This window comes from Gouania willdenowi, chromosome 6 (genome assembly GCF_900634775.1).
Source record: "Gouania willdenowi chromosome 6, fGouWil2.1, whole genome shotgun sequence".
Lineage (NCBI taxonomy): Eukaryota > Metazoa > Chordata > Actinopteri > Blenniiformes > Gobiesocidae > Gouania > Gouania willdenowi.
The window spans coordinates 65,488,849-65,504,215 of record NC_041049.1 but is presented as its reverse complement, the minus strand read 5'-3'; the positions used below and the strand labels follow the sequence as shown (position 1 = coordinate 65,504,215).

Here is a 15,367-nt window from a genome sequence, read left to right as displayed (position 1 = left end):
TTCAATATTGAAACGTCTGAAATTCATCCTCATGAAAACTTTTTAGCGATATTTGAGTGTTTTTCCAAAATTCCGGTGTTTCCATTACCAGTTTTCATTGCACTATTTAGATTTTGCGCATTTCCAAGGGTAACGGAAACAAAATTTGTATACAAGCAGTGGCAGGTAGAAAACTGCAAACACGTACAAATGCTCAGATTACTTTCCGTAATGCTTTTTGGTTCATGGGTGGTTTTTTTTATAACGAGCAATAAAGCCAATCCCAACAGACTGTGGATTATCGAACTCTTACCGGAAGTCAAGTCTTACAACATAAATATAGAGGGCTCACACCTTGACAACAGTCAAAAGGGTAAAACAAATAATAAGGTCATATATTTTAGAATAAATAATATTTTTCATGTCGTAAGATTTATGCAGTTGAAATTTACAAAGTAATTTACACATACATACTTAAAAATAAATACTTTTTAAAAGGTTTTATATTGAAAGAACTTAATCATTCCCCTCCTTACACTAAGGACAAAGGTTTGAGACTAAAAGGGAATGTTTCTTCTTATAGTGATGGACATTAAATGGAGCTTTGATGAAACAGGAAAATGAGTGAACGTACCTTTGTGCTAAAATGACCATCTCATTTTTCATCTGCAAGACAAATGGAAAATAAAGTGAATAATGAGAATGAAACTGATATAGATCTGTTTATGATAATGTATAAAAAAAACTTACCATTTCTCACCAGACGAGAGTTTGATGTTAATAGAGTCACACACACCGACAAATTCATGTTGCATGTTTCTGCTTTTTTCTTAGAATTAACAGTACAGCTCTGTGGATTACTCTCACACAGTGTTCACATGCTCACACGTGGATTAAGGTCCTCTCGTCTTGTGTGAGTATCCATGCATGAGCCAAAATGGAACTCTTGACAAACATTTTCCGACTCAGCCTCCAGGTGTATTTTTTTGCAAAACGTTGTATTTTTTCTGTATTAAGATAACAGCAAATGAAAATCTTTTTCTCTCCCGTCCATGTATTTGAATATTTTCCGCTCCTTTAGCAGCTGCAGTATGAAACTGGTTTCCTCATCTGTCCAAAAGTGCATCTTCTCCTTCTCGTCCGTCGTTCGTCTCTTTCTTCATCCAGGGGATGGTCGCAGGACGCCGTGTCTTATTCCTAATGAGCTAACGTTCTCGCATGCAGCATTAGCTCGATTTATCACATTATCTGGATGTGGTCATTGAGCTAACGATTGTCTAATTCCAGCCTAGCTAAGTTGTAAACATGCATTTAAAAATCAAATTACTATCGGACGAAGACATTTATTTTATTTTTCGAGTAAACGCATTGAATGTTCTCATGACTTGTCTTATACTGTCCCACAGCCCAAGGGGTTGAAAAACTCCATTAATGATTGATAGTATTAATCCTAGCATTGGGAAGGCTAGTGAAGGTTACAATTTAGCATCATAATAATTCTAATAATATTTTTTGTTTGCTAGAAAAAACATGCGTTGTTAACCTACACTGAACAAAAAAATTAATCTAACCCTATTTTTCATTAGCTGAAGCCAGGGATCAAAAACTATTTCTATTTTACACAAATGGCCTATTTCTCTCAAATACTGTTCACAAATTAGCCTAAATCTGTATTAGTCGGCACATCCTTTGCCCAGATAATCCATCCACCACACAGGTGTTGCAAATCAAGATGCTGATTAGACATAAGGACTGTTGCACTGGTATGTGGGGCTCAGGCTGACCACATAGTGCAGCAGATTCATTGCATATTTCAAGAGAATCGTTCACTTTGGTTCAAAAACATGACATTTGGCACAGATACTCTGTAAGGGCCACCATTTTGGAAAAAATTCAATACGTCAGCCAAAATTGCTTATTTTGTAAAAAAATGTGGCACCAGCGGATGCGTTTTATTCCCCCCGAGTCCGAATATGTGGTTTGTTTTCTGCTAAAGGAGATTTAGTTTTACTTTTAATTAGGTCACCAGATATTTGAGGTCCAAATATATCTCAGTTACTCCAAATATACTATAACTCCCCATAGGACAGACATAGGCAACTGGCAGCACATGCAAAATGACCACGAAAACCACAACATATACAAAAGTACTTCAAAGGCATACAGAATTACACAAAATGACATAAAATGACTTGACAAATACACAAAAACACAACCAAAAATTACCATATTGACAAGAAAATCGACAAAATAAATTTAAAAACACACAAAATGTGTGTTTTCAAGCTTTGATCATTACTCAGATTGGTCATTCTTCTAAACACTGACATGAAGGTTGATAATGTGGCCCTCGGACTCAGACAATCACATTTTTGTGGCCCCTGCTGTGATAGAAGTTACCCATCTCTGCCATAGGGAGCTTTCAATTGTTCAGTGTTGATTACAATGAGTGTAGTAATAATATTCTAATCACAAATTGCAGCAAGAACTCTCCATTTTTCATAAATGTTTCTAATTTTTCACAAATAATCCCACAAGATTTTCACAAATGACATTGTCATTGTTAAAATAAATTGTTGTAAACTAATCCAGTGGCTCCAGAATCTTTTTTATTCTTCGAAAGACAGTGATATCTAACTTATTGCTGTGATCTTCTTTTATGTTACTTTAACAGTTCGGCCCTACTTGAGATCAAGATGGGTCGTATACGGAAAAAAAACAAACTTAGTTTTACACTCCTGGATGATGATGATGATGATGATGTTGGTGATGATGATGATGATGCTCACACCTCAGCTTTACAAATGCAGGAGGATACAGACAGGAGGGTGAACACACAGCTTTGTGTTTATTTTCAGCAAAAGCCAAGTCACACCTTTATGCTTAGGATTATAGGAGCATGACAGTGGTGGTTAGTTCAAGCTGTACTTTCACTTTGAAAGTGCCTGGTGGTCTGGTCTGGATCTCTCCCTCATATTCGACAGTAAATGAACAGAAGATGCGTGACAAAGTGGTGAATCTTCAAGAACATGGATGGTTTAATTGATTGTGAACAGAAAAACGTTGTTGTCGTCCAGCATGTTCATGCAGAAGAATAAATCATCCTTTTGTAAAATGTACAGCAGGATGGCACATAAGTACATTACTTTCCATAAAGGCCAACGCAGAAGGCTGAAGAGTTTCACCCAAAGTGACATATTCACAAACCCCAGCACGTTACTAACACCCTACAGCACAAATCACCCATATCACCTCATCTTCCCTCCATCATCTTTCTCATAATATAGGAAATCAATCCAAAAATTGCATCCTAGAAACGCACAAAGCATCAAAGCACCTTCATCCAGATGTATTTCTGCACTTCACACTAACACGAAAGACAAGTTTGTCCTCGTCAGCTAACACTGATTTGATTTAGAGAGAATATGTGGCCGTTAAAAGTGAAACTCTTCATTTACAGACATTAGACCTGAACTCCGTTATGTTTAACTGTCAAACATCTTCTTCCTGTCAGACTTGTCCTCCACGTTCTTACGCCAGTCTCCGACGTCACGCAGCTGCTTGTCCTGCAAAAAAACACAAACCTCGCATTAGTTTGAATGGCTCTCGGTTTGAATTTTTGTGCAGCCCTCAAAGTAAATGTGCAAATTTATCCGAAAAACTCCAAAAATATAAAAATACGCAAAACAACAGCAAAAATGACATAAATGTACAGAAAAATATATGATGAAAAAACACAGAATAATAAAAAAGTAGACAAAACCATTTGGTTTTTCTTGTATTCATGTTTAGAATGGTCATTTTTCTAAATGCTGGCGGTGGGCCAGTCTAGTCCGCTACGTTTTGGGGGGTTTTTTTACAAGCGAGTGGCCAAAGTGGCCAAAAATGGTCCAAAAGTAGCAAAAATGTGGCAAGAAAAGAGTGAAAAGTGACTAAAATGGGCCAAAAGCAGTGAGGAATGGCCAAAAAAATGGGCAAATAAAGAAGAACCAGGTGGTATGTAGCTTAAATGGGCAAAATATGGCAAACAATAGTGAAAAAGGGCAAAAAAATGGAACAAAAAGAAGCAAAATGTAGGGAAAAAGGATAACAAGTGGTATTTATTGGGCAAAAGTTAGTTTATTTGGATAAAAAGGCCAATAATGGACAAAATATAGGAAAAAAAGGGGTATTCATTGGCAAAAGTAGCTAAAGTCTGAAAAAAACTTTTTGAAAAGGGGCAAAAATGGGACAAAGGAAGTTGCAAAATGGCCAAAGGAAATAGGTAAAAAGGGGTTGAAAAGTTTCCCCCTTTTAAGGTTTTCTGGGGGAAACATAATTAAAATAGAGACATGAGCATCACTGACTTAATAACAGCTTCTACATGGTGTCATTGTGAATGTAGTGGACTGGTCTGGACACATAATGCCAGGGTTGAGTAGGTGGGTGTCATCATCTCACCTCCTCCTTCACCTCCTTCTTGACCTGCTTCAGGTTGGCCCTCAGGTCCATGTTGACTGTGTGTTTGGAGCCCAGCAGAGCTTTGAGCATGGCGTCTGCAGACATGCGCACTTTCTTCAGCCGGGGTCGCTTGAATTTGCCTCTCAGATCCACAATCTTGATGCTGAGATCCCTGACCTGCGGAATAGAAAGAACAAAGCACAGGTTCTCACACCAACAGTGGGTTACAGACACAAGATATGAGTAAAAAGATCCTGTGGCTTTATTTTAAAGGAGGGCTTTTTATTTATCAATCTACACCTCCTACAATAGATGATGAAGATTTTTTATTATTTATTATTTTTATTATTTTTTATTTTTTTATTTTTTTATCTATTTTGGCACTTTTTGGGATTCAGGAAAAAAAAAAAGTCATGATTTCTGAAAAAAATGAAGTAATTAAAATATATATATATTTGGCTACAAGACATTTTAGATATCTGATGATATGCCCTGTAGACATGAATGGAAAATGTGATGTTGATTCTCTTTGGCAGAATCACATTGTAGTTAAATGCAATGTTCATTTTGACCAGATGTCTCTAACCAATATCCAGGATGGCTATGAATTGTTAAACGGCTAACAAACAGTGCAACACTTAGCAAGCTATTTCAGTTCAATGTGTTCCAAGTGTGAGAAAAGCTAAATATGAGACATTGAATTTGATGCTTTTTCCACATGTGTAATTGTATTATTGCGTTACGCTTGCAGTTGCTAGCGTAACGCAATAATGCTAACAGTGTAGTAAAGTGAACATGCTGCATGTAAAAATAAACACACGTGTGATCAGTTCAGGACATGACAGTACCTCATTTATAACCATGTTCAGTTTAAACTCTATGGAGTAGCGCTCCTCTTCACTGAGGTTAATCTGCTCATGAAGTTTATGGCACAGCTCCTAAAAGATAAAAACAAAAAGAACAGTATGCAGTTTGAATGGATATATCATCATATTTTGTCTTTTGACCCTGCTTTGCCAGTGTTGCTACATGCTAAGCTAACCAAAACATGCGGGACTGGTCGCTAGTAGGCTACCTTCACAGCCCCAGAGGAAGACAGCACTTTACCGTCTGTAATACATGGAACACAATAATTCAGCATCTATATACACAACAATTTAAAAGACGTAATGAAAATGTTTATCCGATTCAGAAGCGTCATTAGTTAAAGTTCTCAGGTTTACAGTCAGGTGGTCCTTTTGGATCATTTGATTCTCGTTAATAAGGGGCACCGATTGTTAAGTTGCACATGCTAAAATAAACAGCAACTTTTTGGAACATTTAGTAACAAACCACGCTTAAAAATGTGTCGTTACCTTTGACCAGATTTACAGCAATATTTGTGAAATTTGTGATGTTTTTTTCCCCGTAAAAATATAAAGTCAATGTTAAATCTAAATGTTACCGTTACATCTAAATGTTACATCTAAATGTTAATGTTAAAACTAAATGTTAAATCTAAATGTTAAATCTAAATGTCATGGGTGCAATTAACTATGTAGCTAATATGAAAATTTGCAAATTCACCATTTAGCTTTAGCGTTTGGCATTTAGATTTAACATTTGGATTTAGATTTAACATTTAAAATGTGACATTTAAATCTAACATTTTGCATTTAGATTTAGGTTGAACATTTTTATTTAAATATAACATTTAGATTTAGATTTAATATTTAACATTTGGATTTAACATTGACATATTTTTACGAGAGATAAAAAAATCACTAATTTCACAAAAATGTTGTAAATCTAGTCAAAAGTAACATTAAAAAAAATCACATGCGTTTTGTAAATGTTAAATCTAAATGTTAATGTTAAAACTAAATGTTAAATCTAAATGTCATGGGTGCAACTAACTATGTAGCTAATTTGCAAATTCACCGGTAAGCTTTAGCGTTTGACATTTAGATTTAACATTTGGATTTAGATTTAACTTTTAAAATGTGACATTTATATCTAACATTTAAAATGTGACATTTAAATCTAACATTTTGCATTTAGATTTAGGTTTAACATTTTTATTTAAATATAACATTTAGATTTAGATTTAATATTTAACATTTGGATTTAACATTGACATTATATTTTTACGAGAGAGAAAAAAATCACTAATTTCACAAAGATTTTTGTAAATCTGGTCAAAAGTAACAATAAAAATATCACATACGTTTGGTAAATGTTGCAACTACTAATTGGCGCCCCATACGTTTGTATATCAGGTGGTGTGGGGGTCATAGAGGCTGTGTTTAAACAGGGGTAAATATCACTTTTCTATTGCACACTGGAGATTGAAATGATGTGTTATGGTCTTGCACTCACAACAAGTTCATCCCTGGAATGAGGCACTTCCAGAGGAGGACATTTCTCTGACAGGAACTTCTCCCTCTCATCAACCTTCACCACTGATTCAGCCTCCAGCAGGTTGGTGGCCACCACCAGCATGCAGCTCTGAGCAGCACCACAGGGTGTCAGTGACAGGATGAAGATCAACACAGAGCAAACAGAAAGATGAAACCCTTACCTTCAGAGTGTGCTTACGCCTGGCAGACAGTCTTTTTCTGTAAAAGCGTTAAATAAGTGTCAGACTGTAAATAGTGGACTAAATAATGTTTTTTGTTTTTTTCCTCAGATTTCAACATTTTACCCATTAACAGTAGAGAGTTTGTATTATAATAAGATTGTAAGATTGGAATGTACAACTCAAAGAATCATGTACAGGGTTGTCACCAGGAATTTTTCACAGCTTTGGGGGACCGCATAGTGTGTGTGTGAGCGCATTTTTGAGGACCAAATTTAGTGACGTAAACCTAACCACCAACGTATTATTATTATTATTATTATTATTATTATTATTATTATTATTATTATTATTATTATTATTATTTTATTTATTTTTTTTAATTGTGGTTTATATACTGCTGTAGTGCTCATGTTCAAAATTATTAAATTAAATCAAATCAATTGGTGAGGGGTCACGATGAATAGATCTAGAGAGTTACTCATACCTGGTGTATACAGTATACTGTATTAAGACAAGAAATAACATATTAGTATATATTTATACATATTTTACACCCACAGTATTATTGGGATTGTTATGGACACGCCCAGCAGTCCCTTTTATGTTCAAGTGTGCAACAAATATTACGGAGGTACCGATTAAAAAAAGGCAGTGGCTATCTGTACGGTTGCTGTATCAATATATCGACGTTCTATCGGTACGCAGCGCCCCTCTTTGGCCAGTTTTGGTCGCGGGACTAAGACTAAACCTTATTTTAAACCTAACCCTAACCCTAAAAAATGTTGCAATATTGGGTTATAACCTAAACCTAACCCTAAGACGCTACGTACTTGTACTTCAGTAACCGTACCATTAACACCGGGGGTTGTCTGTACGGTGCCGTACAAATAGACACTTTCTTGAAAAAAGGAAAAAAACAAAAGCCACTGGAAGCCAAATGACAACGTCGGGGGCCCCTACGCTCAACAGCGCTGGTGGGAACCCTGATGTGAAAATGTAAAGTGAACTTCTCATAGAAAGGCAGATGTTGGTGTTACTCACTCGTCGGCCATGTTGGCTGGAAGCTCTTGATGTAACAGTTACCTGGAAACAAAGAAGACCAAGCACAATAAAAATCTCTCCGCTAGGACTGAGTTATCATCAACGAGTCACTGAGTATTGACTCCAACTCATGCAATTTTGTCATTTTTGATTATTTTTAACCAGTTTGGAGTTTTTCTGTCTTTTGCAGAATTGACACTGAAAACATGCCAGTAATGTCTTTTTTTAGGAAATATTCCAACAACTGTAATAAAGTGTAACAAAAGGTTTGTTTGTTGTAACAAATGTCTTTATCTCTTAATAAATGACATAAATAACAATCTGTTTAAAAATCAGAGATTAGGCCTAATATCAAGGACCCAGATAGAAGTAACTAATCAAAATTACTCATGTTATTGTTATTACATACATTTCTCTTGTACATTTATGAGTAGTTTCAAACAGGTGGTGTGCATTTCTGAGCTCCTGTTAGGTGGATTATATCAGGAAGCAGGTGAGCATGATTTTCATTAAAAGTTGTTTGAGTTGGAAGCAGGAAAAAAAAAATAAATAAAAAATACAGACAAGATAAGTAAAAAAAAATGAGAAATAAACTTTGTTGCCTTTGTTTTTTTTTTTTTGTTTTTTTTTCATTTTTCTTCTTTTTTTAAAAACATTTTAAATTTACAACTGACCATTTTTCCTTCTCTTGTTTCAGTTGCAACAAATGTAGCCTTCCTACAACTGACTCACAGTCTGTGTGGGATGCAGGGGTGGACTGGCCATCTGGGGTACGTCGACCAAAGGGGGCCTGTGCGGTCCGCCGGAGGCAGACATAGTAAGGTGGGAAAAAGTGGCAAAAACGTGGCAAGAAAAGAGAGAAAACAAAGTGACTAATATTGGCCAACAGCAGTCAAGAGTGGCAAAAAATGGGCAATGAATGAGGAACCAGGTGGTATGCAATGTTAAAGGTAGCTTAAATGGGCAAAATGTGGCAAACATTATTGAAAAAAGGCAAAAATGTGCAACAAAAATAGGCAGAATGTAAGAGGAAAAGGGAAACAAGTGGTGTTTATTAGACAAAAGTGAGCTTCTTTGGATGAAAAGTGGCAAAAAAAAATTAAGAAAAGAGAAAAATTGGATAAAAGCGTCAAAAAGAACTTGCAAAAATCGAAGAAAAAAGAAAAAGGAAAACAGGGGTGTTTATGCGCAAAAGGAAGCTAAAGTCTGGAAAAAAAAGTGTCAGAACTGGGACAAAGGAAGTTGCAAAATGGCCAAAGGAAATAGGTAAAAAGGGGATAAAAGTTTCCCCATTTTAAGGTTTTTTAGGGTAATAAAATTCAAAATTAAGAAATAATGAGCCACATGTTGAGCATCGCTGACTTAATAACATGGTGTCACTGATAATGTAGTGGACTGGTCTGGACACAAAAAGCCAGGGCTGAATTTTTTTCCCAGTCCAGCCCTGATGGGATGTACACAGAAATAAAGGACCAATTTTTAATGATCAAACTGGCAATTTGGTCCCACCAGTGAAGTAAAAGTAAATGTAAATGTTTGACCTGTGGGTTTACAGACAACCTGACCAACTACAAAACATGATCATTTCAATAGGTAAGCCAAAACAAATTGTGTATAACATACTAAAAAAAACCTTTAAAACTTTGTTTTCTACGATCAGGGCTGTTTTTTAGCCTCCACGTGCAGGACAGCTGCCCTCCAGTATACCCACACAGTTTGGAGTGACAGTAGTGTAAGCTCCAGAAATACACCAGTGGAAAAACTGTAATGCATTTGTTATTTTAAGTACAACATGGCAGACAAATTATCATCAAAAATGCATACGCAGCTAGTGAAAACCCCAAAATCAGATTTTGACCAAAAAGTAACAATTTACTCTCAACAGATTTGAGAGTAAAACTAAACTAAATCTTTACACATACTCTTTGATGTCTTTGTCGACGGTTATTATTTTTCTCTTGCCCGAAAGTTCATCATTAAATCAATCACGCCCCCATATTAATTTAGTATTCATGGAACTGAACTTGATGTGTTAATACCTCGGTTTAAAGTGGCTATTCTTATCCACATCACTCAGTGGAATAAAAGTCTTACAGCAATGCCAACACGTCACATGACTGCACTTTAGATGAACCGTATTAATCTGAATAATTAAACTGTGTTACTAATTTGTGTCAGATACGTCTTTAGTGTCATTCAAACCAGCTTTTATCCTTAAAATACAAGTAACATTCCTTTATGTGTGATTGTTGCTATTTTGAAGATTTCAGCCAATCAGGGATTGTTATGTTATGTTGTGAATAAACTGCATTCAAAATGATTTACTCAGTAACGGTTTGTGTAGAAATGTAATGAATCACTTTATTTGTTTTAAAAAAGTACTTACAGTAAGTATAAGTAAGATTTAAAAATATACTGAAAAAAGTCCCAATAAAAACAACTCAATCACAGTAATGTGAGTACTTGCGATCCATTACTTTTCCTAATTTGTGAGCTGAAGGTCACACAGATATTGAAGTGTTTGACAGAATAATAATATGTGTCTGATTCCAGATTCTTGTTATTGTTGATACACTGTGGTCTATGTGTTTAATGCAAATCTGCATTTTCAATCCCTGACCCAGAGATGGGCATCTTTTATTATCACAGTGAGGGCGACAACATTGATTTTGTCTGATATAAGACTCACATTATCAACATTCATGTCAGCATTTAGAGTAATGACCTAAGCATTAATACAGGAAAGAACCAAGGTTTTTTTGTTTAAGCATTTGTGTGATTTTGTTGTCATTTTTGATATTTTTCTCTTTGTTTGTGATATTTCAGTCATTTTGTGTGATTATGAGTCATTTTGGGTGTTGGGGGCTGCACAAAATTAGACGAGGGGTCCACAGCCAGGGGTGGACTGGCCATCTGGCATACGGTCTGCTCCGCTACTTTTTTTTGACAATCAAGTGGAGGTAGACACGGTAACAGGTGGCCAAAAATGGTCCAAAAGTGGCAAAAACATGGTAAGAAAAGAGTGGAAAGTGACTAACATTTGTCAAAAACATTCAAGAGTTGTCAAAAAATGGCAAATAAAAAGAAACCAGGTGGTATTTAATGGTAAAGGGTTGCTTAAATGGTCAAAATGTGTCAAACAATAGTGAAAAAGGGCAATAATGTGGAAGAAAAAGGAAATAAGTGGTATTTATTGGGCAAAAGTTAACTTATTCGGATAAAAAGTAGCCAAAATAATTAAAGAAGGACAAAAATTGGATAAAAATGTCAAAAAGAATTTGCAAAAATGAACATAAAATCGGATAAAAAGGGATATTTATTTGCAAAAGGAGCCAGAGCCTGAAAAGGGCCAAAACTGGGACAAAAGAAGTTGCAAAATGGCCATAGAAATTGGTAAAAAAGGGCTTAAAAATGTTCAATTTTTAAAGGTTTTCTGGGGGAATAATAATTAGAATTAATTAGGCATATTAGGCAATTAATAGTGTCAGAACTGGGACAAAGGAAGTTGCAAAATGGCCAAAGGAAATAGGTAAAAAGGGGATAAAAGTTTCCCCATTTTAAGGTTTTCTAGGGTAATAAAATTCAAAATTAAGAAATAATGAGCCACATGTTGAGCACCACTGACTTAATAACGGCTTCCACATGGTGTCACTGACAATGCACAAGGACTGGTCTGGACACAAAATGCCAGGGCTGAATTGTGGTCCCAGTCCACCCCTGGCCACAGCTGCCTGTTGATGATGTCGAACCTGACCATTTTAAAAAATGCATGTATGTATGTATGTACACTATAACAAAAGGAGAGACAGTGGGAATTATCATTCTTCATAGTTCATTATGTGTGCATTTTACTGGTGTGGCCTGCTTTACAGTGTATATAGAACCTAAAGTAGGATGATTGTAGATGCAGTGAAATACCAAAGTGGTGATAAAATGTATACATTTGGATTTTCGCTGTCTGAAGAGAAGCTAAGTTTATAAACAAAGCTAACAATCCTTCACCCTGAGCCGTAGCACACGTTCTACTTATCTACTGGCATTAGCTTGGCCTGCAAGAAGATTAAATTCCTAACCAAACAGCAACCAGAAGTCTCCGTACTTAGTGAGTCGACTGCCAAACCTGTGCCAGAGGAGCTGATTTTAGGCACAATGATGGAGCGACACGCTATTCCTGGTCGCACAGCTGTTCGCAACGTCTTCATTACCCAGGAAACATGACAGCGGGCTCGTCTTAAAAGAAAGAAAGCCTGGGACGACCAAAGCAGGAATCTCAAAACAGATAGCTGGCACGGCAACAAATGGCTCTCATGTGTACGCCGGCGACGGATTGCCAGCAGAAGGATATCTTTGAGGCTGAGGGAGTATATTAGGGCACTCTACACTCTGAGGACACAACAGCAGGTTGCTTTGGAGATAGGATCAAATGTGCAAGGTGTGTGTGTGTGTGTGTGTGTGTGTGTGTGTGTGTGTGTGTGTGTGTGTGTGTGTGTGTGTGTGTGTGTGTGTGTATGATAGACAGGATTGTCTCAGAAAAAAGACGAGAGTTCATGGTAATCCAACACTTTAGAAGATCCCTCGGACCGCCAAGACATGAGAACATAATGCAAAAATAGCATCCTGCTAAGCTGACCTCTGAAGCTCACTCAGCTCTCCTGCTTCACACCGAGAAAAATGGATCCGGAACAAAAGGGAGGAGAGAAAAAGCATCTCATAGCACGTTATTAATAAAAAACCTGGATTGTTTATTTAATGTGAGTAAAAATCATGGAACAGCCTAGATTCACAACAAAAGCAAAGCATTCAGAGTTTTAAATCACTTCATAAAAGTATGATCTGGTCACAGTACAGTGAGGATGGGGGCGGGGCTTAATACAACTAATAGACTGATTACATCTATGGCTAGTGTGGTCTTTAAATGTGAATTGAACTGAATGGAATGTATTACCATTGTTGGTATTTTGCTTTGTATTTGGTTATTTTTATATCTTATTGTGTATTTCTAGAAGTCTAAACAGACAGAAACAATATGATGAAATCTGTACGATTAAGAATAAATAAGTCTTTTTTTCTTCCCACTCCCTTTTGAGCAGACATTTTATAACAATGTTAAGTGTACATGGATCTTATCTGTTATTCTGAACATCTCTGATTGTTTTTCTCTGTTGTGGTTTCCTTGAACACAAAGAGTTATTTTGTTCCTTTTGTTTTTTGTTTTCTTGTCCCTGCTCGAAAAACACAAATAAATGAAAATAAATGAAAAAGTAAGGTAACTTAAATATGGGCCACATGCGGTGCTTGGTCTAATTTTGTGCGGCCTCCAAAATAAAAGCATAAGATGTCAGCAAAAACTGTCAAAATGACAGGAACATACACAAAACAAGAGCAAAAAAATACACGAAATTAGTCAAAAAATGTTACTAAATTACAGAAATTGCACAAAACATCAACAAAAATGACAAAGAATGACAGAAAAATAACTATAAAAACACACAAACTTTTGTTCTTCCATGTAGTAATATTCAGATGCGTCATTACTCTGAATACTGTTATGAATGTTTATTGTATGGCCCAGAGATCAGATATAATCACATTTATTTGGCCACCGCTGCAATAAAAGTTACCCGTCCCTGCCGTGCGTTAATGGTATTTCATGGAAAGATTCGGATTTTGTTTTACGGCCAAAATGTAATACAGAATTGATGAGGCAAGATTAAATGTTTCAAACCTTGTAGGAAAACAAGCTAAATCTGGAAACGAGGATTAAACTGAGGAGTAGAGTGAAGACCCCAGACAGGATGGGAGTGACTGCAGATTAAAGATGGGCTTCCTCGGCATTGCCGTGTCTCCTCAGCGCTGACAGCAGGATAAAGACAGACGGATCGATTTTCAACTTCAGCCTTGTAATGGTGTAACCTTCCTGCATTCCACATCACCGAGTTGTAAATCACTGATGCGGCGGCAGTGGTGGATTAAGATAAAGCCAAGACTACTTAAATACTCAATAAGACCATGAAGGCTTTAATGTAACGTTTGTCACACATGATAGAAACCTAAAACATCAATATACTGTAAGTAATCCAAATATAATCGACTTAGAGCTCACTATGAAATATGTACATAAACCTGTCATTCCGGCTCATAACCCCAATAAAAGACAACAAAGCTCAATAAGTCAGTGAATTTATCACTGACAGGACATTAAACCACCCACAGTTTGACACCTCTCGGTCTTGTAGCAAAAGCAAACTCACAAAATGCTTCAAACCCTCAAAGACAAACCTACAACTGTCCACTGACACATTTCTAAGCCAACAAACATGAGTTCCAACCATCACACCAACGATATGAGAGCATTCCCAGCTGCTGTCGAACCAACCGTGACACGTTCTCACACAAGTCCACCCAATGTTCAGAAACACAATCAAAAGCATCAAAACTGTGGTTTCCTTACTTGGAAAAATGGCAAGTTGAGCAGAGCGACAGAGACCAAATCCTGCAGAAAGGCAGAGTGCTAAGGAGGTATATATTGGAATCTCTGATAGCCCTCTAAATCCACCACTTTCTCTTTATGGACAGGGATTACTGGTCAAACCAATGAGCTGGCAAGGTCATGGAAATACAGTCCAGTGTTATTTGTCCCTTCCCACCCTCTCATTATAAATAACCCACCCTTTAAGATTGTTCTCTGTATTATCCTTTGCCCACCAGCGTAAGGCGGTGAGATCCCCAAATGAGAGAAATCACAGATTTGAATGACAGCGAGAAGTCTTTCACACATTCAGTCACGCGACTATGACTGTTGACGAAGACTTCAGAACGCTCTGCTCGGTTGGTCGTTTTCCTTGTTAACCATTGAACTGCTGGCATGTCGGTTTAGTGAAACTAATTCTTGCCTTGTAACTAGAGTCCCACCCTTGGCAAAGCATCACTGCGATATACGAGCAAGGACAAGGCAAGACACAACCTGGCAGTGATCTCATACTGTACGGGAACATAAGTCTGTTGTCTCTCCCCCTAAGGTCAACAAGTGGGCGTTACAACATAGACCTTGTAGCAGATATGGTATTTTGTTCTGCAGAGATGACCAGTTTCAACCTTCAGACCAGGTGCACTCGTGTGGTTGTCGGTTAGGTTACCGACAATCCAACCAATGTCATAGGATTTATGGTTATCCAGTAGCACATACTGAATTCAGCATTGGACAAACTTCTTTCTTTTTTTGCTTTCTGTGTTGATGTGACTTTTTGGGGTGACCATGAATCAGGTGGTGGAGGAGTTTACTTCTGATCGAGAGGGTTGCTTGTTCGATTCCAAAACTAAACCTGTCCCAATGGTAGACTAGTGCCT

General features: G+C 36.8%; 1 protein-coding gene across 1 annotated transcript; it reads right to left on the bottom strand.

Annotated features, from left to right (window-relative positions):
• Nucleotides 1-2,993: 2,993 nt before the first annotated feature.
• LOC114464798 (troponin I, fast skeletal muscle-like) lies at nucleotides 2,994-14,578 on the bottom strand. The gene is made up of 7 exons (XM_028449361.1): nucleotides 14,472-14,578; nucleotides 8,021-8,062; nucleotides 6,980-7,016; nucleotides 6,778-6,906; nucleotides 5,268-5,357; nucleotides 4,420-4,596; nucleotides 2,994-3,545 (listed from the first exon to the last, which is right to left on the bottom strand). Exons 2-7 carry the CDS (start codon nucleotides 8,029-8,031, stop codon nucleotides 3,465-3,467), a joined length of 525 nt encoding a protein of 174 aa, XP_028305162.1. The 5' UTR covers nucleotides 8,032-8,062; nucleotides 14,472-14,578; the 3' UTR covers nucleotides 2,994-3,464.
• Nucleotides 14,579-15,367: the final 789 nt, after the last annotated feature.